This window comes from Odocoileus virginianus, chromosome 26, assembly GCF_023699985.2.
Source record: "Odocoileus virginianus isolate 20LAN1187 ecotype Illinois chromosome 26, Ovbor_1.2, whole genome shotgun sequence".
NCBI lineage: Eukaryota > Metazoa > Chordata > Mammalia > Artiodactyla > Cervidae > Odocoileus > Odocoileus virginianus.
This window is the reverse complement of record NC_069699.1, coordinates 47,503,421-47,528,630: the sequence shown is the minus strand read 5'-3', so window position 1 is coordinate 47,528,630 and position 25,210 is coordinate 47,503,421. Positions and strand designations below refer to the sequence as shown.

The 25,210-nt window shown below is 41.3% G+C and overlaps 1 protein-coding gene and 1 non-coding gene across 2 annotated transcripts in view; both read right to left on the bottom strand.

Annotated features, from left to right (window-relative positions):
* Positions 1-2,841: 2,841 nt before the first annotated feature.
* Positions 2,842-25,210, bottom strand: part of PRKAR2A (protein kinase cAMP-dependent type II regulatory subunit alpha) — a 67,577-nt gene continuing 45,208 nt past the window's right edge. Inside the window, exons 6-11 of the mRNA XM_020916205.2 lie at positions 25,015-25,168; positions 16,356-16,457; positions 16,108-16,182; positions 9,539-9,604; positions 7,202-7,343; positions 2,842-6,719 (exon numbers count right to left, since the gene is read on the bottom strand). Of these exons, the coding sequence (XP_020771864.1) occupies positions 6,586-6,719; positions 7,202-7,343; positions 9,539-9,604; positions 16,108-16,182; positions 16,356-16,457; positions 25,015-25,168 (673 nt within the window). The 3' untranslated portion in view covers positions 2,842-6,585. The remainder of the gene's footprint in view (positions 6,720-7,201; positions 7,344-9,538; positions 9,605-16,107; positions 16,183-16,355; positions 16,458-25,014; positions 25,169-25,210) is intronic.
* LOC139031343 (U6 spliceosomal RNA) lies at positions 19,286-19,392 on the bottom strand. Its single transcript, XR_011483817.1, has one exon. It is a non-coding gene; the product is annotated as a U6 spliceosomal RNA (small nuclear RNA).

Sequence of the window (25,210 nt, the reverse complement as noted above, 5' to 3'; positions counted from 1 at the left end):
CTCTTGACTTCCTAGTTCTGCATTCCAGTCCCCTACGAGGAAAAGGATATCTTTTTTGGTGTTAGTTCTAGAAGGTCTTGTAGGTTTTCATAGAACTGTTCAGCTTCTTTGGCATTAGTAGTTGGGGCATAGACCAGGATTACTGTTATACTGAATGATTTGCCTTGGAAATGCCAAAATCATTCTGTCATTTTTGAGATTGCAACTAAGTACTGCATTTCAGACTCTTGTTGACTATGAGGGCTACTCCATTTCTTCTAGGGGATTCTTGCCCACAGTAGTAGATATAATGGTCATTTGAATTAAATTTGCCCATTCCCATCCATCTTAGTTCACTGATTCCTAAAATGTCAATGTTCACTCCCGCCATCTTCTGTTTGACCACTTCCAATTTTACCTTCATTCATGGACCTAACATTTTAGGTTCCTCTGTGGTATTGTTTGTTACAGCTTTACTTTCAAACACATGCACAGCTGGGTTTTGTTTCTGCTTTGGCTCAGCCTCTTCATCCCTTTTGGATCTGTTTCTCTGCTCTTCTCCAGGAGCATACTGAACACCTACCAGCCTGGGGGATTCATCTTTAAGCGTCCTTTCTTTTTGCCTTTTCACACTACTCATGGGGTTCCCTGGTGGCTCAGATGGTAAAGGATCTGCCTGCAATGCAGGAGACCCAGGTTTGATCCTTGGGTCTGGAGGATCCCCTCCCTGGAAAAGGGAATGGCTGCCCACTCCAGTAGTCTTGCCTGGAGAATTCCATGGACAAAGGAACCTGGTGGGCTACAGTCCATGAGGTTGCAAAGAGTTGGATACAACTGAGCAACTAACAGTTTCAGACCTAATTACTGATATTCTAATTCAGAACTTAGATTAATAGTCATCTGAATTCACAAATGATTATTTAATATGCTCCTGGCTGATGCTCTGCATTTCCCCAAACAATCAGATAGCGGCATGTATTGCTGGCCATCATCTGTGATGGGACATTTGTCTTTAGAGAGGATGAGTAAAGAAAGCAAAATTCATATTAAACATGAATGATGTGAAACAACTCTAATCTCCTTTGTCACATTATAAGTAATGCAGTTTCAATTCCGTTGTTAAAAAGTTGATGCAGTAAAATCACTAAAGATATATTCAGTTAATTTGATGGCACAACTTTCTAGCTTCCTGTTAGAACATATATAGAAAGCAAAGTCCTCATATAATGTTCACTCTTCAAGGTGAAGGCTGTGAACCATACGATCCTGTCATTTTCCTGGCACTCCTTAACTGTTCATAGTACCACCACCATCAAAACCACAAAGACCAAACCATATTTAATTTTTAAAGCCTTGAAACAAGGCCAGTTTGGCTTTGCGTAGTTCAACAACCAGTTTCTCAGGCCCCTGACACATGGGTGTTTTGTATATTCACTTATTACTTAGCCCGGCTTTTTGTAATGTCAGGTGAAGGCAAGTCAAAGTGGAACATGATTTTGTTATAGAATGAGATTCCTTTGGTCACTGGGAAAGAAACTGTAAATACAGTGGGCTATCACAGAGGCATTGCTAGTTCTGTTTATAACAATGTTTTTAGTCGTTAAGTTGTATCCGACTCTTTGTGACTCTATTGACTGTAACCTGCCAGGCTCCTCTGTCTATGGGATTCTGCTGGGATTTCCCCAGCAAGAATACTGGATTGGGTGCCATTTCCTTCTCTAGGGCGTCTTCCCAACCCAGGGATAGAAACTGTGTCTCCTGTATTGGCAGGCAGATTCTGAATCAATGAGCCACCAGGGAAGCCAATAACTATGCTACAGAGAAGGAAATAATTAATATTGTCAGACAGGAGATGTTCTTTACTAGGCTTCATTAGTGAGTATATCATTCCCCAGCAAGAAATATACTGGATACTCTTGTATACCATCCCCAAACAATTCAAATACCATGCTGTGGTGGTTTATTTTATGTACCAACTTATGGGCCATGGGGTGCCCAGATATTTGGTCAAACACTGAGTTTCTGTAAAGGTGGTTTTGGATGACATTAACACTGAAATCAGGCTTCCCAGGTGGTGCTAGTGGTAAAGAACCTGCCTGCCAAGGCAGAGGACAGAAGAGACTCAGATTTGATCCCTGGGGTGGGAAGATCCCCTGGAGGAGGGCATGGCAGCCCACTCCAGTCTTCTTGCCTGGAGTATCCCATGGACAGAGGAGCCTGGTGGTCTATAGTCCATAGGGTTGCAAAGAATTGGATACAACTGAAGCAACTTAACCTGCATGCACACATTTAAATCAATGAACTCAGTACAGCAGATTGCCCTCCCTAATGTGGGCAGGCCTCATCCAATCAGTTGAAACCTTGAACATAACAAAAAGCCTGCCTCCCCCAAGAAAGAGAATTATCCTGCCTGACTGCTTTCATACTGGGACGTCATCTCTTACTGAGTCTTTAACCTGCCAGTCTTTGGATGAGAACTATGCTATTGACTCTCTCGGTTCTCATGTCTTCAGACTCAGCCTGGAATTGAACTATGAGCATTTCTAGGTCTACAACTTGCCAACTCACCCTGCATATCTAGGGACTTGCCTGTTTCCATAGCTGTGTGAGCCAATTCTCTGTAATCTCTCTACCTGCCTCCCTTTTTGGCTACAGGATTTTAGCTCCCTGACCAGGAATTGAACCTGTGCCCCCTGCAGTGGTAGCGCTGAGTCCTAACCACTGAACCACAAGGGAAGTCCCCTCCTTTCTAATTTTCAAGAGCTCACACCCCAATCTCAATAATGTATCTGCCGGATGAATGCTGTGATTGCCTACAGTCCTGAAATGAGAGGACAAAACAACACAAGGCTGCACCAAAGATTCAGACGTGATTTGTCAGCCTTTATTAACCAAGAGCAAAGCCGAGCCCTAGAGTTTCCTTTTAAAAAACCCAACCTTTTTTATGGCAAACAATGATTTTAAGTATATGTTCAATACTACAGAGCAAGAATTGATTACTTTCTAATCACTTATTCTTCAGAGATTAAAATACAAGTGTAAAACAGGTTAAAACAAGATTCTCCCCCATGATTTAAAAATAATTCCAACTGAAAGACATTTCAAACACTATGTGTAGAACTCAGGACCAAAAAGACCTTACAACAGTTTTACCTTTGAGGTAGCACAATAATGCTGAATTAGATTTCTTTTACTACAATGAGCACAGGAAAACAACGAGGAATCTACGTTTCACTCAAGGTGGCCTAAATGGTTTTCTGCAAATCCCCCATGAGTTTGGTGACAGTTTTCTCCTTTTTTTTATTTCTTGAAGTATAAAGATAGCCCTGCAGTGTGTAAAAGGAAACCCATGGGAAGGCTGCTTCCCATAAAATAGACATTAGAATCATTGAGCAATGTCAGCAGTCAAGACAGGAGGAACAAGAGGTAATTGTAGTGAAAAGCCAAGACAACTTGTATCTTGGCGAGATTGGTTTACAAGTGCATGTCAAGAACAAAAATTCCAACATTGGCCAACTGAAAACAAAATATAAAAGATGACATTCATGGGTCTTTTTCCTTTTGCTCTGTGCAAAAATGCTCTTTTAATTTCTGTAAATGAGAGGATTGTTTGTACACTATGACAGGACATGGAGATGCTGTGTGTCCAGGGGCTGCTGGGCGCCAGTGGCACCTCACTGACCATCGTGACTAGAGAATCTGGGCAGTACGAGGATGAACAGTACCTCTCCTAGCTGGAGAATCATCTCTTGACACTTCGCTGCTGAATTCACTCATTAAACCGTTCAAAGAAAAGCTCCACCCTGATTTCTGAGAATCTACTGCAATCATACATGACACATTTATATGTAAGGATGACGGATTAAGAGGACAGGGCAGATGAACTCTTCCTTCAGAGAATACAACCAAAAGAAGGCAGGGGGTGTGATAAAGTGGGGCCAGTGGGAAAAATAATACTGTAGGTTAGACCTCAAGGCTCTTAGGAACAACATCCACCATGCAAAATCAATAGCAAAGTCAGAACGGAGGGCATGAAGCTCTAACCCATCCTAGAAGAGGACGATGTAAAAAAATGATCAGAAAAGATCTCTTCCCAATAGATGCTCCTCCCGGTGAGGCTCAGCTCTCAGCGCAGAGCTTGCATAGCACAGTGTGGACAGCAGAGTCCAGAGTCGAACTTGGTCTGCTGCCTTCCACTCCCCATGCTGTAAGAAACTGGAACACTGTCAGGCTCCTGGTGCCTTGGTAACAGCTGTGTCCTTTTCACTCACACTGGTCCCTTGACTCCCTTCCTCAAGCCAGACCCTCAAGGGGCCCTATAGGCAGTGAGAGTCTGCACTGATGATCCATATGTCAATCCGCAGTTAGAGCAGGAAGACTGAAACCTACTTTGTAAAACAGAAACTGTCAGTACGCTGGGGGTGTCACAGAGCTTCTGTGAAGGGGAAGACTGAACTGGGATGTGAAAGAGGGCAGGATGAGAAGTCCTACCCCTAGCAGCCTGCAGGAGTGACTGGCTCGGAATTCACAGCTGGCCCTAACTAATGCTGGCATGGGGACAGGGTGGGGGTGTAAGGGGGCGTGTATTCACACAGAGTCCTTACACAGTCTGGGACGAGATCTCTGCATCACTCCTGAAGCCCAATGTACCTGTTACCTGCGTGAGAGACAGGTATGGCTCTTGTCTGCTAAAGTGCAATGTCTGCTTTCTTAATTTATGTGATAATAAAGCAATGCCATACAAAAGAAGAACCTTGGAAAATCATGGGGAAAACCACACAGGCTTTCCCAGTGCTAGCTGCCAGTTTTGGAGTATTAGTTACAACCTTTCCCAATTTTTAGAGCTGCAACGCAGGCTACCAACTGAGCGTCTTTCTGCTTTCACTTCATGGAGAACAAGGAAAAGGGAGATCTGAGCAAGGCGATGATGAGTTACCACTATAAAAATTTCTCAACTATACTGTCTGTGGCAAAAGCAGACAGCCTGGTTTAAGAGGGCAATGGTGACGGCATGGGCTCCAACAGGGTGGTCATACAGGGACTGTATGTCTATAACAGGGATGACTCGAGCCCCAGAATGTTAATCTCCCAGGGATTCACTGAGATATACAAGTTTAAAAAAATTCATATCAGAAAGGGCCTCTTGATTTAATATAAATGTGGCTATGACATCCAGATTTATCTTTAGGTAAATGTCACACTGCTCTTAGGATCTCTTGTAACATCTGATTCTAGGTCATTCTGAAGAAAAAAATTTCATTCTGAAATATATCTAGTTAATTACGATAATTCATCAGAGCTCTACCTGATATAATCAAAAGGTTAAAAAAAAAGCTAAGCTACTTTCCCGTGGGATTAACAACTGGAACCCAAAAATCCCAACATCTTAATTAGAAAGGTCTTTGAAGTAATTCTATGAAATTGTACACGATACCAATTTTTTTTAAACTAACAAAAAGAATTGATCTTTAGGATGAATGCTTGAGTCAGCTGACAAACTGATATAAAGGAGTACGTGCAAGGGGAATTCTCTAAATAGAGGGAAAAATTTTTTTTTTCCACAAAGATAGCTGCTTTTTCTTTAAAGAGTTTAAAAATTGATGGTTCAACAGCAAAGCTATGTAACCACTCTGGAGTAGAAGGGAAGGGCTCTGCCAGCACACTGCCATCAGCTGGTAGAAGCAACCAGAAACAAGATAGGCAGGAGTGGCCCAGGAACATAATTAGGTCAGACAGAGCAATGGCACTCCCAGACCCCGGCTCCTTATAGATGGACAGCAATCCACTCACGCACACTGCACAGAGATTAAACAAAACGAAAAGAAATGTACTAAAACAAAAGAAAACACACCCCTGAACCCAGAAAACCTTCCCTGGCTCTCTGCTACCGGAAGAAAGTGCCAAACCCCAGTTTTCTGCTCTAATGTGGATTCTGATGACCGATGGGTGAGCTCTGGGGTGCTGACCTGCTGGGCCCTGGGCAGGGCCTCTCCCTAAGCATCACTGAGTATTGGGGGACAGCTGTCATGTGCCACTGCCAGCAGACAGTACAGTGCCACAGGCCCACAGACCTCCATCACATCTGCCACCATTTTCAACGGTAAAACCAAAGGCTACAATTGTGAACAAATGTGGACTTTCTCCAAAGACAGATGAGGAGACAGAAGGCTACAACATGTCCCTCCTTGACAGAGGTTGGGGGAGGGTGTCTACAGTTACACCACAGGTTTGTGCCAACCTGTGGTAACTTTCAAAAGCCAGAGTAGCAGCAAGAGAGGAAAGGAAGATGTTTACACTTTGGACTTTGTATCAGGCACTTAAATTGTTGGAGAGACATGCCATTTGGAACCAAAGATGTGAAGACTGGGTTGGAGTAATCATGACGAGTGGTCTAACAATGGGCTTTCAGAAGCAAAGTGGAGGTGTGGGTTGAACCTCTCCCATCCTTTAGTGCTGACTTTCAAGTCTTCTAAGTGCCCACGGCCATGGCAATGGCAGCGGCGGTGGCAACAGCAGGAACGGTTCTGTCATGTCTTCTGTTTGTGTTCTGTGGCTGACCGGAAGTTTCTGGTTGTCACACTGAGAAGGCTCTGGGGTGTGGCACACCTACTGCCCAGGATCGATCAGATCCATGCTGGAGCCAAACATCTTCACCAGCTGTTCCTCGTAGTGCGAGATGTTCCTCTTCATGATGTCCATGCAGGGCCCCAGCAGCCTCTCGAACGCTTGCACATCCATAACTGTATTGTTAGAAAGAGGTGAGGAAGAGAATGAGTTCTCCACAACAGCAAGTCAAAGTCGCTTCCCTCACGTAAACCTTTTCTTAAACACGTCCATTCCTGCTGGAGGAATCAGACTACTGGATACTGGACACTTGCAAAAGACGGGGTGTTATGTGGACATAGCAGGGCTATGTCATCTAAGTTTGAGATTTTGGACAGCGTAGCAGCACCCATTCTCTGTCCCCACACAACCCTGCACACTAGTCTCCGTCTCTGCTCTTTCCACACAGGCCGGGGGCTTCTATGCCCGTCTTATTCACAGGCTATTGTCAGTGCTCAGGAATATTTGCTAAAAGAACACATTCACCCATTTCTGGTTGGTCACACAAACTATGCAAGCTTAGATGTGAGAGCTGGTGGAGTAAGTCAAGGCGTGTTGATGGGGGAAAAATACTGCATATTAGGAAAAAAAAAATATTAACGCACAGCATCTTTCTTACCTAAGCATTTCACATCTCCCACTGCATAAGCTGAAGCAGCTCTGGGTTTGTTGGTGACCAGTGCAAGCTCTCCAAAGTACTGCCCCTTGTGGCAACGCGCAATCTCGACCTCCTGGTTCTCACCATCCTTGTTGACTTTAGTCTAGAACAGGTAGAGAAAACAACTGATTTCAGAATCGCAAGTAGACATGTCCAACTGCGTACCTTTGCAGTCCCTTCTCAGTACACTTACCACAATTACCTAGAGATTCATGTTGCAGAGACTGACTGCATTGTGTAAACTGCATGAGTTACTCTCAGGGGCCTGGTTTTTACCAAGAGGTGAGGTGTGTGTGTGTGTGTGTGTGTGTGTGTGTGTGTGTGTGTGTGTATTATTGTAGTATATATTATATACTAATATTACATATTAATGTAATACAGCATATAAACCAATATATAATATGTTAATATACTTTAACATATATTAAATGTATGGAATATTTAATATATTAGATGTACATTTAAATATATTACATATATGAATGCAATCCATTTGGTAGATGCTGACTTCTGAGACACAAGGGAAAAGACAAAGTTTTTTGCTAATTCTTCCTAAATAATGTCAATGCTTCTCTTGGTTAAAGAGTTACAATTCAGAGTTACTTCTTTTTGATTTAAGGCCCAGCAGGACTCAGACAATACATTACAGAGAATGATTTTATTTTTATGTACTATCTGCATCTTAAACTAGTGATTCCACTACATTTGTTTAGAACAGTTAAGTAACTAAAAATTTTTTTATAGTAATTTGAATTTTGAAACAATAGTTTAAGAAATCAAACAGGTTATATTTTGTGCTTTTTGAATTACTGAAAGTAATGTACTATATTTTACTTACTATCTAGTTTTTTTTTTTTAAACAAACCTATCTGCTAAGCTAAGCAATGACTTGTTTAAATTAAAAAATACTTATAACTTATTAGTAAGAATTAGTTTCAATCTGTAAGAGCCACTTTTTGGCAGGGGCAGATAAATAATTTTTTGAAGGTTAATTTAGCGGAATAAATAAAAGCACCACACTCACTTACATGGTTTGATTTTCCCTCCTTCCACACTTCTGCCCTGACCTGTTTGCTCTGACGCTGATCTGCCCCTTCCGAGCCAATGCTCTCTCTCCAGCCTCTGTCATATTCTCTGGGGCTGCAGACTTGCTCATGTCCGCCTAGTCCCTTCTCTAGAGCAGCACTTATCCCACGGTATTGTGAACACCAACCCCCTGCAGGTTTTCATACAATGCAGATTCTGATTCGGTAGGTCTGGGGCAGAGAACAAGACTGAATCTCTGAGACAAGCTCCCCTTCTTTCCCAATCCAGTGCCACAGTGCTGTTGGACCTACAAACATAATACTATGCTGTGATCAGTAGGTGTCAATGAATATGAGAAATGTATGAACTTTATCAGTAGTCCAGAAACTATAAGTAAAAAAATTTTTAATTAGGAATCAAGCCATCTTATAGGCAGTAATCATATTTTTCTTTCTCCATTGTTGCTGTTTAGTTGCTCAGTCGTGTCCGACTCTTTGTGACCCCATGGACTGTAGCCTGCCAAGCTCCTCTGTCTATGGGATTTTTCAGGCAAGAATACTGAACTGGGTTGCCACTTCCTTCTCCAGGGGATCTTCCTGATCCAGGGATCCAACCCGCGTCTCTTGCAGTGACCAGAAGATTCTTTACCACTGAGTCACTGGCGAAGTCCTCTTTCTCCACACTTAACTTTTACACAAAGTATTCTGTAAAAGGTTTCACACTAAGTTGATTTAGTATTATATAGTAGTCAGTATTTTTAAAAATTCTTTATTCTTAAAAAAAACTGAAACAATATCTGATGATGATGAATTTATGGTAAGAATCAATCTTTCCACCTATAGGTCATTGTGTTTTCTAGGTCTCCCTATCCATCAAATGGCCACAATAATAACTGTCCTAGAGACTTCCTTCCTAGCATGCTAAAAAGGAAGCTTTTTCATAACCAATACTCACAATGTATTCTTTGTTATATATTCAATAATCTTCCCATTTTATATTAGGGTACTTACCCTTTTTCTTATTGATTTATAGGCCAGTACTTCTCATATCCTTAATTACAGGACAGAGGTAAAAGCAACAAAAAAGATATATATACTAAATCTTTATCAATGAATGGGCTTAAACCTTGGTCTCTGTCAGTCACATATCTCACGTAACGATGATTCCGGCACATGAAACACACTTCACACTATTAAAGCAGTTACGGTCTGTGCACATACCTGGCATCTGGATCTCCCCTGAAACAACTCACATTGTCACGTGTAAACTCACCTTGCTTTTGATCAAGATGCTCACTTCACCGGACTCTATAATGTAAAAGCTATCAGCCTTTTCACCCTGAAAAGGGAGAGGAGGTGAGGTCAGGGCCATACATATGTACTGAGGGACACAGAAAAAGACAATCTTCACATTGCCTGAGCTCCGATTTTATTTATTTTCCAAACCTACAAACCAGTCAATGGCTAACAAATTCAGAACAAAAATGGGAGGATCCTGATCACCAGGGATGTCAGTCCAACTACGACTGACAAACATCTCTTCTTCCTAACGTGGAATATTCCCATCTGTCTCCATGAATATACCCAGGCTGGTAACTGCACAGATTGTATTCTTACAGCTCATGTTGGTCAGCTAACCAGACCCATGATAAGGGGTAAGTAGCCAAGTTGGCTGCATGCAGTATCAAGGTGACTCCTGGCTAACCCTGGGTCATGAAGCCCAGCGATGATCTCCCCCATCAAATACAGCCCTCCAGAGGACAGCGTGGAGCTGGAGAAAGCACTGCCTTGATGAGGCAGGTGTCTTCATAGGGGATGATGTCACTCTTATTAAGTCTCAGGCTTTGCTTTGCTTGTTTTGATGTTAAACCACTTAGCTGAACCAGTTATTCAGGTAATTCAACAAATAATTATTATGTGCCAGGCATGAGAGATAAATCAGTGGATAAACAATATCCCTACCCTTGTGGAAATTACAGTCTGGTATAGTAAGCAAACTGTAAATGACCAGCATAATGAATCAGTAAATTATGCTGCTGTACTGGAAGGCAATAAGGGCCATAGGAAAAAAGTAGAGCAGGGAATGTGGGATCTGCAGTGGTGAGGGAAGAGATGTAATATAGCATACAGGAGCACTTCAGTGAGAAGGTGAGATGTGAGTGAAGCCTGGAAGGAGGTGAGAGGTAGGCAAGCAGATATGGAAGAGGAGGCTCTCAGGCAATCAGTCTCTGACTTCACTTAACTTCTGAAGCAAAGACCATCTACATTGAATAATTCAATACTAATCATGTGCTCTCATTCCATGTGACGGGTTGTATGTCTTCATAAGACTTCACGTCCTTCATGCACCACACAAGGACCACAGACAGCTGTGGCTGACATTCCTGAGTTAATCTAGTCCCAGGTTACCATATAATAATCACTGCTCCATAGCCTTATAAGGGGCTGTCTGTGGATTTCTGTGTTGTTATGTTGGGTAGGTACCCTGCATCCTTTGGTAGACAGATCAAACCATCCTTTGGTTTGATAGATCAAACCAGTCAATCCTAAAGGAAATCAGTCCTGAATATTCATTGGGAGGACTGATGTTAAAGCTGAAGCTCCAATATTTTAGCCACCTGATGGGACGGACTGACTCCTTGGAAAAGACCCTGATGCTGGGAAAGACTGAAGGCAGGAGGAGAAGAGGACGACTGAGGACAAGATGGATGGATGGAATCACTGATTCGATGGACATGAGTTTGCGCAAGCTCCGGAAGCTGGCGATAGAGAAGCCTCGCGTGCTGCAGGCCATAGGGTTGCAAAGAGTCGGACACAACTGAGTGACTGAACTGACCCTAAATCCAGCAGAACCAAATCACCAATAAGTTCTATTCGTGTAATACAAATAGCTTTAGGATATAACTTGATGAAGGATGGGAAGCCATGAAGGAAACGAAAGAGGAGCCAGATGCAGGGCCACCAAGAGGGAAAATCGTTTCTAGGTCCAAGAAAGGAGTTTCATAAAGGAAGATGTGATTACTAGTGTTCAGTGCTGCTGGGAGGTCAAGAGTAATAGTCGAATGTACGGAAACACCCTGGTGACCAAGAAGAGTGGTGAGCGGTAGAGAAGAACTGTAGAAGTGAGAAGTGGTAAAGGGCGGTGTCTGAGCCCTTTGTTTAGAAAGATATATAACAATCATAATTTAAAGTGCTCATTTCAATGCTACAGCTTGATGAATTTTTACATTTGTATACACCTGTGTAACCACCCCTAGATCAAATGAAAACTGCCTGAGTGACCCCACTTTTACATTCTTGTGCCCAAATTCCTACTCTTTTGTTTGTGTGTATGTGTCAGTCGCTCAATCGTGGCTGATTCCTTGTGACCCCATGGACTACAGCCTGCCAGGCTCCTCTGTCCATGGGATTTTCCAGGCAAGAATACTGGAGTGGGTTGTCATTTCCTTCTCCAGAGGATCTTCCCGACCCAGGGACTGAACCCAGGCCTCCCTCATTGCAGACTCTTTACCGTCTGAGCCACCAGGGAAGATACTCTTATGTCTGAGGTATACCAATAAGGAGTAAACCTCAAAACCCTGGGCACCGCAAGCACCGTCACCCCAGTAAAGGCAACTCCAGGTCAGCACATGCGCATGTATGGACTTTCCCCTGTGAACTCACTGTGTGGCTCTGGGCCTGCCCCTCAGGACCTGTGAGTAATAAACCTTGTTTTTTCAAAGTTCCCATATGGTTGTTGCTCAAGGTGCATCTTGCAATCATAATAAGAACCAGAAGGGCTGGTCCAGCTACAGCGTTGGCTCTGCCAGGGTAAATGTTTGTGAAGGCTCACCGCAAGTATTAACAGTATGGGCACAGATGAGTGCCCCAAGCATTCCTAGCCAACAGCATCACTTTCAATAGGCTGAGACTGTAACAAAAGACTCACTATTAAGATGTCAACTACTCCCCAAACTTATCTATAGATTCAACTTACGTAATTCCAATAAAAAAGCTCAGCAGGTCTTTCTGATAGAAGTTGATAAGCTGGTTGTAAAATATATACAGAAATGCAAAGAGCATAGCACAGACAAAATAATTAAGACAAAGAACAACAAATTTGGAGGGGTTTAAGGAGGTCAGTGTATGGCAAAACCAATACAATGTTGTAAAGTAAAATAAATAAACAAATTAATTTAAAAAAATTTGGAGGGCTTTAAACTATCTGATTGAAAGATTTACTATATAAAGCTTTTGTAATCAAGACAATACAGCATTAACTGAGAGACAGGCATAGATTAGTGGAACAAGAGAGACCAGATATATATGGGCGACTGATTCTCACTGCAAGTGTCCAGGCAATGGAACAGGAAAATGGTGCTCAAGTTATTGGACATCCATATGAAAAGCTCAAAACCTTCTCTATCTTGTAATTAATTCAAAATGGATCATAGATCTAAATGTAAGATCTAAGACTATGAGACTAGAATTGCATGACTCAGGACAGGAGCCACTAGTCACATGTCACTACTGGGCACCTGAACTGTGGCTTGTATAGATTCATAGGTGCTCTAAGTGTAAAATATACGTTGAATTTTAAAGACTGAATATCCTCCAAATGTAAAATATCTCATTATTAAATTGTTGTATCACTTAGATGTTGAAATGTAATATTTTAGATATAGTAGGTTAAAATACCCTATTAAAGTTCACCTGTTTTTTTTTAATTTGGCTACTAAAATACTTTAAATTGTATGTGGCTCATACAATATTTCTACTGAACAGTACTTATCTAGAAGTTAAATAAGAGAAAATCTTATTAATTATACAAACTTTTTTTTTTTAAGTAGGACACAGAGTGAATTACAAGAGGAAAAAAATGACAAATGACTTGTCAAAATTTAAAACTTTTGCTTTTTAAAAGGTATTACTAATAAAATGAAGTGACAAGCCTCCACATTCTGGGAGAAATATTTACAAATCATTTGCCTGGTAAAGGATTTGTTCTTAGAGTAAATAAAGAATTCTTACAACTCAGGGGATTCCCTGGTGGCTCAGTGGTAAAAAAAATTCACTTGCCAATGCAGGGGACACAGGTTCAATCCCTGATCAGGGATATCCCACAAGCTGCGACTAAGTCCATGGGCCATAACTACCGAGCCAGAGACCCAGAGCCAACGTTTCGCAACAAGAGAAACCACTGCAATGAGAAGCCAGGGCACTGCAACTAGAGAGTAGCCTCCGCAACTGCAGAAGGCCTGAATGCAGCAAAGAAGACCCAGCACAGCCATAAATAAATAATCTTTTTTTTTTTTTAAGAATTCTTACAATTCAATATATTAAGAAGCTGAATGACCTAATTTAAAATAGGGCAAAAGGTGTACTTTACCAAAGAAAACATATGGATGAAAAGCAATCACAGGAAAAGATGCTCACCATCATTAGACATTATGTAGATGTAAAATAAAACCAAAATGAGATATTCACACTAAGATGGCTAACATTAAAGACCTGATACTAAGTGCTGATGTGGATGCACAGCAACTGGAACTCTTGAACACTGTTGGGGGAATGCACAATGGTACAGACATCTTAAAAAACATTTTGGCAACCTGTGAAACAAATGTTTACCATGTGACTCAGCAATTCCATAAAAACATATATCCATGCAAAGACTTGTATGTGAATGCTCATTGCAGCTTTATTCATAACTGCCAGAATTTGGAAAGACCCCAAATGACTCTCAACTGGTGAGTGGAAAGACAAGCTATGGTACATCTGTATAACGGAATACTATTCTCCAACAAAAAGGAATTATCCTCTGAAACATACAACATAGATAAACCTCAAAAACATTACGCTAACAGAAAGAAGTGAGACACAAAAAAACTACACATTATATGGTTTCATTTGTGTGAAATTCTAGAAAAGGAATTTCTAAAGTGACAGAAAGCAGATCAGTGGTTTTCAGGAATAAGGGGGTGGGTGAGGGGATTTAGTTAAAATACAAACAAGCAGCTTTTTGAGGTGATTAGAAAAGCTCTACACTATGATTATAGGGGTGGTTATAAAACTCTCAAATTGTATACTTAAACTTAGTAATTTTATTGTATGTCAAATTCAGGGTAACAAAGCTGACCAAACAAACAAGCAGAAAAACAAAACAACATAAAGTGTGGTTTTTGCAGTTAGTCTGGCGTGGGGTCCAGGAACCAGAATTCCTAACAGTTTCTAACATTCTGATATAATGCTAATACTCCTAGTCCTCAGAGAAGTCTTGGTCAAGAGACACTGCCAAAAGGGGTCTATAATAAGGTGGGTATCATCTTAATTTGTGTCCATTCTGCACTACCACCTAGCACTCCTAACTTCAAGAACACAGATATCCCAGAAAACAATGTGGGTTTTTATACCTCTTGATATACCTCCTGAAGGCCTGGGGCTTTCAGGACAAAGTAGAGGTCTTCTGGGGGTAAATTAAAGTGCTGTAGGTTCAGAAACAAATGTGGCCAGTCAACACATTCCATCTCGGCAACTCAGTTGCACGTTCTTCCCATACCAGGACACCTGGCCTGGAACACAGCTCACACCCATGGCCTTTGCTTATACTGTTCTCTTGCCCTGGAAGATCTTTCCCTGACTTCAACTGCTGAAAATGCACTTGTTCTTTCAGCTTAGTTCAAAGGTTGGTTCCTCTATGAAACCATATGGAATACTTCCTTTTCTACATTCTCACTGTCATTCTTTCCCCTCTCATTATAGCACTTAAATCTGGTCCTACTTGTCTATCTTTTTTTTTTTTTTTTCCTACTTGTCTATCTTAACAAATACTTACTGAATCAAATCAACTTCTAATTAAAAGAATTATTAACAGTGGGGCTATCTGGAAAACAAAGGCATTTGGAGATGCCACTTAGACACCATTTATTTGTTAGTCCTTTTTCTTTGGGAGCAGCTCTCTCTCCTTCTGCAATCAGCCTGATTAATTTCTGTGGCACTGGTTGGGTCAACTCCACCTCCAGGCCCCAAGGGTGGCCTGGGGATTAGGTTTGTCCACTCTGAGTCTTCCTTCTAGCCCCAAATTGAGGTTCAAGGAGGGCACATTCCTCAACCCAGACCAACCAGACATTTCCCCAGTGCTCCTTTCGTTTTTTTTAATTAAAAAAATTTTTTTGGCTGCAGTGTGTGGCTTGTGAGATCTTAGCTCCCAGCCTGACCAGGGAGGGAACTCATGACTCCTGCAAAAGCATGGAGTTCTAACCACTGGACTGCCAGGGAAGTCTCCTTCCCAGTGATCTTACCGGAACCACTCACAGAGAAGTTTATAATATGGAAATGGAAATATAAAATGGAAAAATCTATAATACCTTTTACATACAATTAAAAAAGCAAACACAGTAGATAAAGAAAATTATCACACAGCACTCATCATGATGCTCAAGTCCACTGTGTGGCGACCCTCACAGGACCTGCAGTTAACATGACTGAAGGGTACAAAGGAAACACTAAAGGGACCTCAGATACCTGGCCCGCCACTGAAGGCTGCTGGGTACGGGGTTAGCTAAGAGAGACCTTGGGCCAAACAGAGAGAGAAAATACACAACCCGCTGACCTCCAGGTTTTAACAGTGATGAAGGAGGCATACTCAGGGTGAAAAGTAAACGATATCCAAAAGAACAAAACCAGAAGCCAAGGAAAGGTGAACAGAGGCCAGAGATGAACATCAATGGGCTTCAGAAGATTCTACAAGAAGTGTGCCTGAGTACTTAGCAACATGAGTTTCCCAGGATGAGTGGACAAACGACGCACCAGTCCTTCAGGAGGTGACTTCCGAGAAAGGAGTTGCCTGAGGTCCCCACTCACCTGAGTGATTATGCGCTCTCCATCCTTGTAGACCTTTTCTCCTATTACATCCACGATCTTCATTCGTTCTGACACCTGAAACAAAGAACACATAAATTCTAAGGAAAAGACTTTAAATAAAAGTCACAGACAGTATCTATACAACATTGAAATGGGCTAGAATAGTATGAATTAAGAAACCTAACAAAAGAATTGTTTTAACAGCTTTTAAGTCCCCATATACAGACTCTTATTAAAATAGGCTTTACCTCTAGTGATTTAAGAAGCGGCACAGATTCAATAAATGATTCAAACATCTTCCTCTTTTTTGCATTGTTTTTCACTATGATCCTTCTAAATGTCACACGGTCCTGTAAAAAATAATATGAAAATTCTGGTGAACGCCTGTATAAGAGAGCATCTGTGATTTAATTAAAACTACGCCACAGCAAAGATTAGAGGTATTTGGAAGGTGCTGGATCAACTGAGTGTTTAATGATATTTCAATTTGAGTCATCACTAGAAGAAAAAGATCTGCAGCCTGGACAAGATAGACGTCTCACGTTGTCACTTGCTGTCAAGTACTCAATGAGTGCCACCTATGGGTCATAAATAAAATAAAAATAAAAAAAGTACCAAACATTTGTGAGCTCATAGTCACTGTTCAAAGTGAAAAGATACACCTTCAAAAAAAAAAAAAAAGGAGATAAAACAGTAAGATGGTTCTTGCCCTCAAGGACTTTATAATCTCAATGGGGAAGTAATACAAAATTTAAAGGAATAAAAAAACCACAGTTCAAGACTGCATAAGAAATTTGCTAGGTGAACTACAGAGACAAAGCAAGTCCTACAAGAATTCTGAGGAGAGAGAGCATTCACAATAGCCTGGAGTGATCAAGGAAAATTTTGCTGCAAAAATATAAATTTGTCTGGTATCCAAAGGGGAGGTAGGTTTTATAAATTAATGGAGAAAGAAAGTAGGAAACTCAAGATGGAAGGCAGGCATGTGAAACATATCTTGACCCCAGCAAGTCAGGGATTCAAACTCAAGACAGTTAACCAGAGTTATGGTCAGGTACTTCTCAAATACATGTATGCGTGTGTGGGGAGGGACATGCAGCCAGGAGAATGTTAACTGCTTAGGCTCCTACAAGGTTAGGCAGTTTTTTATACCTCAGTTAATTGCACCTTTCTTCTACCTTGGGCTCTCAGGAATAGAAAGATTTTTTTTTTTTAAGTATACTAATATCCTAAAGGCTGAAAGAATGAAAAACAGTAAGGGGGGAGGGTAAATTTAGGTGCAGGTTTGCTATTTTAGTATTTTGATGATGGGGTGGGAGCTGGGTGGAGAAAACACATAGAAGACAACTGAGTAGAGATGTCTAAATAGACTTCACTGACTCATATGCCAGCAGAATTCCCTGGTCCAATCCCATGCCAAGTTCCATCTGCAGGAGAAATCACCTCCTGCACCCTGTGCTCCTGGTATAAAATGTGGCAGACTCCTACCCTCCCTTCCTAAGTGAAGAGAAGTGAAGTGGCTCAGTCATGTCCGACTCTTTGCGACCCCATGGACTGTAGCCTACCAGGATCCTCAGTTTATGGGATTTTCCAGGCAAGAATACTGGAGTGGGTTGCCATTTCCTTCTCCAGGGGATCTTCCCGACCCAGGGATCAAACCGGGGTCTCCTGAATTGTAGGCAGACGCTTTACTGTCTTAGCTACCAGGGAAGCCCCTTCCCTTCCTAAACTGACGTACAAATAATGTCTGCGCCCTGGCATTAAGCCAGACTCTGCCCCCGTTTTCTTCTCCATCTGTCTGCTTGCAAAGCGCCATGCAATCCCTGATTGCTCTCATGGGCTGCACCACTTGCCACTACTTTTTTGAAGCCCAAGGCTGGAGATGTATTAATATCACTTAAAATGTTACTGTTGTACTTTGGAATATCACTCCATTATCTTTAGACTTCAGTTTCCATGTGTTTTCTGGGCCAGTCAAGGCCATGGGTGCTGTGGAAAGACAACACTCAAGATTGAGACAATGGGAGTTATGAAGTTCCCTTCCTTATGTTTGAGTAGACATTGTCAAAAAACCAGTATTTCTAAATTCATTTATAATGTTACAAAGTGAAAGAGTTAGTTGCTCAATGGTGTCTGAGCAGAGACTGTGAAGCAGTTGCCCCTAGTAAAAGAAGGAATACGGAATCCAATCTGAGAAACTCAGTGGCAACACCAGGTACTCCCTGATTTAGCCTCAGAAGGCATTTCCAAGACCTTGGGAGGCACAAGTGAGAAGTCACACTGTGGAGGACGCTCTGGGGGTCACTCTCCTGAAGGAAGTACTGAAGCGTTGGAAGGGCTTGGACTGTAAAGCAGGAGAAAAAGACATCTAAAAAGATCACTGCCGCTTAAGGCAGCAGGGAGATGAATCTCACTTAAGATAGCAGGAACAGGAAGAAAGACTGGACAGGATAAGGTGAGGAAATAGAAAGGCAGAGCAGGGATCTCAGGAGAGGGAGCTTCAGGAAGAGAAGGGTGGTGAGCAGCCCCACAACCAAGGGGAGGAGGTGCCCCCACTCTGTAGCACCCAACATACACCAGGCACTAAGGAAATGGCTTCTCTTGTGTCCTTCTGTTTAATTCTCATATCCCAACCAGAAGGCAAGCAGTTTTATTTTTTTTTCCATTTATTTTTATTAGTTGGAGGCTAATCACTTTACAGTACTGCAGTGGGTCTTGCCATACATTGACATGAATCAGCCATGGATTTACATGTATTCCCCATCCCGACCCCCCCTCCCACCTCCCTCTCTACCCGATCCCTCTGGGTCTTCCCAGTGCACCAGGTCCGAGCACTTGTCTCATGCATCCAACCTGGGCTGGTGATCTGTTTCACCCTAGATAATATACATGTTTCAATGCTGTTCTCTTGAAACATCCCACCCTCGCCTTCTCCCACAGAGTCCAAAAGTCTGTTCTGTACATCTGTGTCTCTTTTTCTGTTTTGCATATAAGGTTATCATTACCATCTTTCTAAATTCCATATATATGGGTTAGTATGCTGTAATGTTCTTTATCTTTCTGGCTTACTTCACTCTGTATAATGGGCTCCAGTTTCATCCACCTCATTAGAACTGATTCAAATGAATTCTTTTTAATGGCTGAGTAATATTCCATCATGTATATGTACCACAGCTTCAAAAATATGGAACGCTTCACGAATTTGCATGTCATCCTTGCGCAGGGGCCATGCTAATCTTCTCTGCATCGTTCCAATTTTAGTATATGTGCTGCCGAAGCGAGCATGGCAAGCAGTTTTAATAAATTTCTATTGAGACTTTCAGGTTACTTAGGAATGGGTTAATTTCCAAGTGTTTGGAGATCTTCCTGTTATCTTTCTGTTACTGATTTCTGGTTTCATTCCATTGTAGTTAGAGAACACACTATCTGATTTCAATTCTTTTGAATTTGCTAACTTTTTATATCCCAGGATATATGTAGTTTATCTCAGTGAACATTCATGGGCTTGAAAAGAATGTGTATTCTCTGTTATGTGACATGTCCTGTAAATTTCAATTGGACCCTTTTGGTTGATGGTGGTGTTAAATCCTATAACCTTCCCGATTTTCTTTCTAGTTGTTTTATCAATTGTTGAGAAAGGAGTGTTGAAGTCTGCAAACACAGTTGTGGATTTATCTATTTTTTCTTTCAGTCTATCAGTTTTAGCTTTACATACTCTGAAGCTCTGTTGTTTGGTATATACAGATTTAGGGTTTCTATGTCTTCTTGGTAGATTAAGTCTTTCATTATTATGAAAATAACAGAGTTAAGAGTTTCTGTTGCATCTGGTAATTTTCTCTGCCATGAAATCTACTTATCTGATACTAACTTAATTTCTTCTGACTTCTTCTGGTTAATGTTTGCATAGTATATCTATTACTGTCCTTTTACTTTCAACCTACCTATATTATAATATTTGAGTGAGTTTCTTATAAATATCATATTGTTGGGTCATTTAAGATAATCCATTCTACCAGTCTCTGTCACTTAATTGGCATATACAGATCATCTATAGAGACAAATCATATGTCAGGGCCTACACCTACCATTTTATTCAATGTTTTCTGTTCTCCCCTCTGTTTTCTGTTCTTCTATTTCACTTTTCTTGCCCTTCCACAGGTTACCTGAATTACTTTTTAGAATTCCTTTTGATTTGTACAGTTTTGAAGTATATCTCTGCACAGATTACTTTAGTGGTTGCTTTACGTATTATATTTACATATATAACTTACCATGGTCTACTGGTGTCAACATTTTAGAAGTGTGAGTAAAGTGTAGAAGCTTAACTTTCATTTAGGCCCCTTTGAAATATTTCCTCTACATACAGTGAGAATCACATAAGACAATGTTATAATTTTGCTTCAAGCATCTAACCTAAAGAGGAGGATAGACTTTTATGTCTATCCATATGTTTACTCTTTTGGTTGTTCTTTCTTCATTCTTGATATTCCAAATCTCCTTTTTTCACTTCCGTTCTGTTTATAGAACTTCCTTTAGTCATTCCTTCAAGGTAGGCCTGCTGGTGACAAAGTTTCTGTTTTCTTTTACCTGAGAATATCTTCATTCCAGAAGGATACTCTCATGAGATATAGAATTTTCAGTTGACAGTTCTTTTCTTTCAGTTCTTGAAAAATTCTGGGATACATGGCAATTAATAAGAAAACCTGGGGAACTCACTGTTATATCCTTCCTTAAGTCTTGAAAGCCCTAACCAGTCCACCTTCTTGTTTCCTTCTCTCAGGGTCACCTATGTTCGTCTGTTGTATGATATCCAGAGTTTTCTAGCTTTAAGAGGGAAGACTAGGGAGGAATGGGGCTATTCTGTCTTGGCCTAGACTAGAAGTTGTCATCAACGTATTTTAAAACTGAGTTTATTTTCCCCCATTATTTCCTGATCTATGATCTATGTTGAATATTTTAAGCACTGGGTTCCCAAGTGTGTGATGTATTCTTAAGCCAGTGTATTACTCATCTCTCAGAACCAATCTTTTTTTTTTTCTTTGTGGCTGTACCACACCACATTCAGGACCCTAGTTCTCTGTGGGAACTAGGAATCAAACCTGAGTCCCCTGCTGTGGAAGCAAGGAGTTCTAATCACTGGACTTCCAGGGAAGTCCTGCTCAGTTCAGTTCAGTCGCTCAGTCGTGTCCGACTCTTTGCAACCCCATGAACTGCAGCACGCCAGACCTCCCTGTCCATCACCAACTCCCGGAGTACACCCAAACCCATGTCCATTGAGTCGGTGATGCCATCCAACCATCTCATCCTCTATCGTCCCCTTCTCCTCCTGCCCTCAATCTTTCCCAGCATCGGGGTCTTTTCTAATGAATCAGCTCTTCGCATCAGGTGGCCAAAGTGCTGGAGTTTCAGCTTCAGCATCAGTCCTTCCAATGAACACCCAGGACTGATCTCCTTTAGGATGGACTGGTTGGATCTCCTCGCAGTCCAAGGGACTCTCAAGAGTCTTCTCCAACACCACAGTTCAAAAGCATCAATTCTTTGGCACTCAGCTTTCTTTATAGTCCAACTCTCACATCCATACATGACCACTGGAAAAACCATAGCCTTGACTAGACCGACCTTTGTTGGCAAAGTAATGTCTCTACTTTTTAATAGGCTGTCTAGGTTGGTCATAAGTTTCCTTCCAAGGAGTAAGCATCTTTTAATTTCATGCCTGCAATCACCATCTGCAGTGATTTGGAGCCTGAAAAAATAAACTCAGCCACTGTTTCCCCATCTATTTCCCATGAAGTGTTGGGACCAGATGCCATGATCTTAGTTTTCTGAATGTTGAGTTTTAAGCCAACTTTTTCACTCTCCTCTTTCACTTTCATCAAGAGGCTCTTTAGTTCTTCTTCACTTTCTGCCATAAGGTGGCATATCTGAGGTTATTGATATTTCTCCCAACAATCTTGATTCCAGCTTGTGCTTCCTCCAGCCCAGCATTTCTCATGATGTATTCTGCATATAAGTTAAATCAGTAGGGTGACACTATACAGCCTTGACGTACTCCTTTTCCTATTTGGAACCAGTCTGTTGTTCCATGTCCAGTTCTAACTGCTGCTTCCTGACCTGCATACAGATTTCTCAGGAGGCAGGTCAGGTGGTCTGGTATTCCCATCTCTTTCAGAATTTTCCACAGTTTATTGTGATCCACACGGTCAAAGGCTTTGGCATAGTCAATAAAGCAGAAATAGATGTTTTTCTGGAACTCTCGTGCTTTTTCGATGATCCAGCAGATGTTGGCAATTTGATCTCTGGTTCCTCTGCCTTTTCTAAAACCAGCTTGAACATCGGGAAGTTCACGGTTCACGTATTGCTGAAGCCTGGCTTGGAGAATTTTGAGAATTACTTTACTAGCGTGTGAGATGAGTGCAATTGTGTGGCAGTTTGACCATTCTTTGGCATTGCCTTTCTTTGGGATTGGAATGAAAACTGACCTTTTCCAGTCCTGTGGTCACTGCCGAGTTTTCCAAATTTGCTGGCATATTGAGTGCAGCACTTTCACTGCATCATCTTTCAGGATTTGAAATAGCTCAACTGGAATTCCATCACCTCCACTAGCTTTGTTCATAGTGATGCTTCCTAAGGCCCACTTGACTTTGTATTCCAGGGTGTCTGGCTCTAGGTGAGTGATCACACCATCATGATTATCTAGGTCATGAAGATCTTTTTTTGTACAGTTCTTCTGTGTATTCTTGCCACCTCTTCTTAATATCTTCTGCTTCTGTTAGGTCCCTACTATTTATGTCCTTTATTGAGCCCATCTTTGCATAAAATGTTCCCTTGGTATCTCTGATTTTCTTGAAGAGATTTCTAGTCTTTCCCATTCTATTGTTTTCCTCTATTTCTTTGCACTGATCACTGAGGAAGGCTTTCTTATCTCTCCTTGCTATTCTTTGGAACTCTGCATTCAAATGGGTATATCTTTCCTTTTCTCCTTTGCTTTTTGCTTCCCTTCTTTTCACAGCTTTTTGTAAGGCCTCCTCAGACAGCCATTTTGCTTTTTTGCATTGCTTTTTCTTGGGGATGGTCTCGCTCCCTGTCTCCTGTACAGTGTCATGAACATCCGTCCATAGTTCATCAGGCTCTCTATCAGATCTAGTCCCTTAAATCTATTTCTCACTTCCACTGTATAGTCATAAGGAATTCGATTTAGGTCATACCTGAATGGTCTAGTGGTTTTCTCCACTTTCGTCAATTTCAGTCTGAATTTGGCAATAAGGAGGTCATGATCTAAGCCACAGTCAGCTCCCAGTCTTGTTTTTGATGACTGTATAGAGCTTCTCCATCTTTGGGTGCAAAGAACATAATCAACCTGACATCGGTGTCGACCATCTGGTGATGTCCATGTGCAGAGTCGTCTCTTGTGTTGTTGGAAGAGGGTGTTTGCTATGACCAGTGCATTCTCTTCAGAACTCTATTAGCCTCTGCCCTGCTTCATTCTGTACTCCAAGGCCAAATTTGCCTATTACTCCAGGTGTTTCTTGACTTCCTACTTTTGCATTCCAGTTCCCTATAATGAAAAGGACATCTTTTTTGAGTGTCAGTTCTAGAAGGTTTTGTAGGTCTTCGTAGAACTGTTCAACTTCAGCTTCTTCATGGTTACTGGTTGGGGCACAGACTTGGATTACCATGACATTGAATGGTTTGCCCTGGAAACGAACAGATCATTCTGTCGTTTTTGAGACTGCATCCAAGTACTGCATTTTGGACTCTTTTGTTGACTATGATGGCTACTCCATTTCTTCTAAGGGATTCCTGTCCACAGTAGTAGATATAATGGTCATCTGAGTTAAATTCACCCATTCCAGTCCATCTTAGTTCACTGATTCCTAGAATGTCGATGTTCACTCTGGTCATCTCCTGTTTGACCACTTCCAATTTGCCTTGATTCATGGACCTAATATTCCAGGTTCCTATGCAATATTGCTCTTTACAGCATCAAACCTTGCTTCTATCACCAGTCCCATCCACAACTGGGTGTTGTTTTTGCTTTGGCTCTATCCCTTCATTCTTTCTGCAAAATCCTGCTCGGGAGCATTCTTTTTTTTTTTTTTTTTTTTAGGAGCATTCTTAATTCTGCACTAGTATAGCACAATAAACTGCTTTAGCATGTCTTTAAAATGTGATTTTTTTTTTTTTAGGAAATATGTTGATAATTTCAATGTATACATTTAATTCTGCTTGTAGGGTAAATGGAAACAAATTACCATAGAGGTGAACATTTTAAAAACGAAATCTGGAATTTGTAAAAGAGGATGATTCTTTTAAAAAGGAAAAGTTATATATTTTGAAGGCTTGATACTGAAGGATGAAAGGTGGGTCATGTATTAATAGAGGATAGGACCTTAGCAGTCGATGCCTAAGATATTCTGGGAAAGTTCTGTTTCCCAGAACATGGCTGTCAGCCTTTCTGGTCATCTAAATCTACTGACTATTGGCATGGACCAATGAATAAACAGATGGTCAAACACCATCTGTTAGTGAAAAGTTAGTCCTAGGATAGTTAGAGATGGAAAACACTTTTGGCAGAGCTTTCAATGACACTTATTTTTCTAGACTGGTCTCTTCTGTAGTTATCCTTCTTCTCTCTGCTTATCTGATAAAAACATAAGAAGAAAATGTGGTAAGAGCTGACACAACTGCTAGGTCACAAGACCCAGTCTTCTCCATGTAATTTGGAATAAACAGTCTGTTGACAAATCACTTCAGGGAAATGGAAAAACACATAGGTTAAAACCTTCCACAGTGTCTTTCAGATAACCAGCTATAAAATATACTGTGAACGAACAGCCAAGGACAGAGACCCAGAAGTCAGGGAGAGTAATACCATGCTATGCAAGGAGAACCATTTCTCTAACTCACCAGTCCCCAAAGGGAGCCTTCTGAAGTGGCGACAATGGTAGCAGCTCTCGGGGTATTGTACATCAGAGCTAGTTCTCCAAAACTTCCATGGTTGTCATACTGACCAACGGAGCGGGTTTGATTATCTTTTGTTACTAAAATATCATAGGTTCCCCTGGAAATACAATAAGAAACAACTTCATTTGTAATGGGCAGG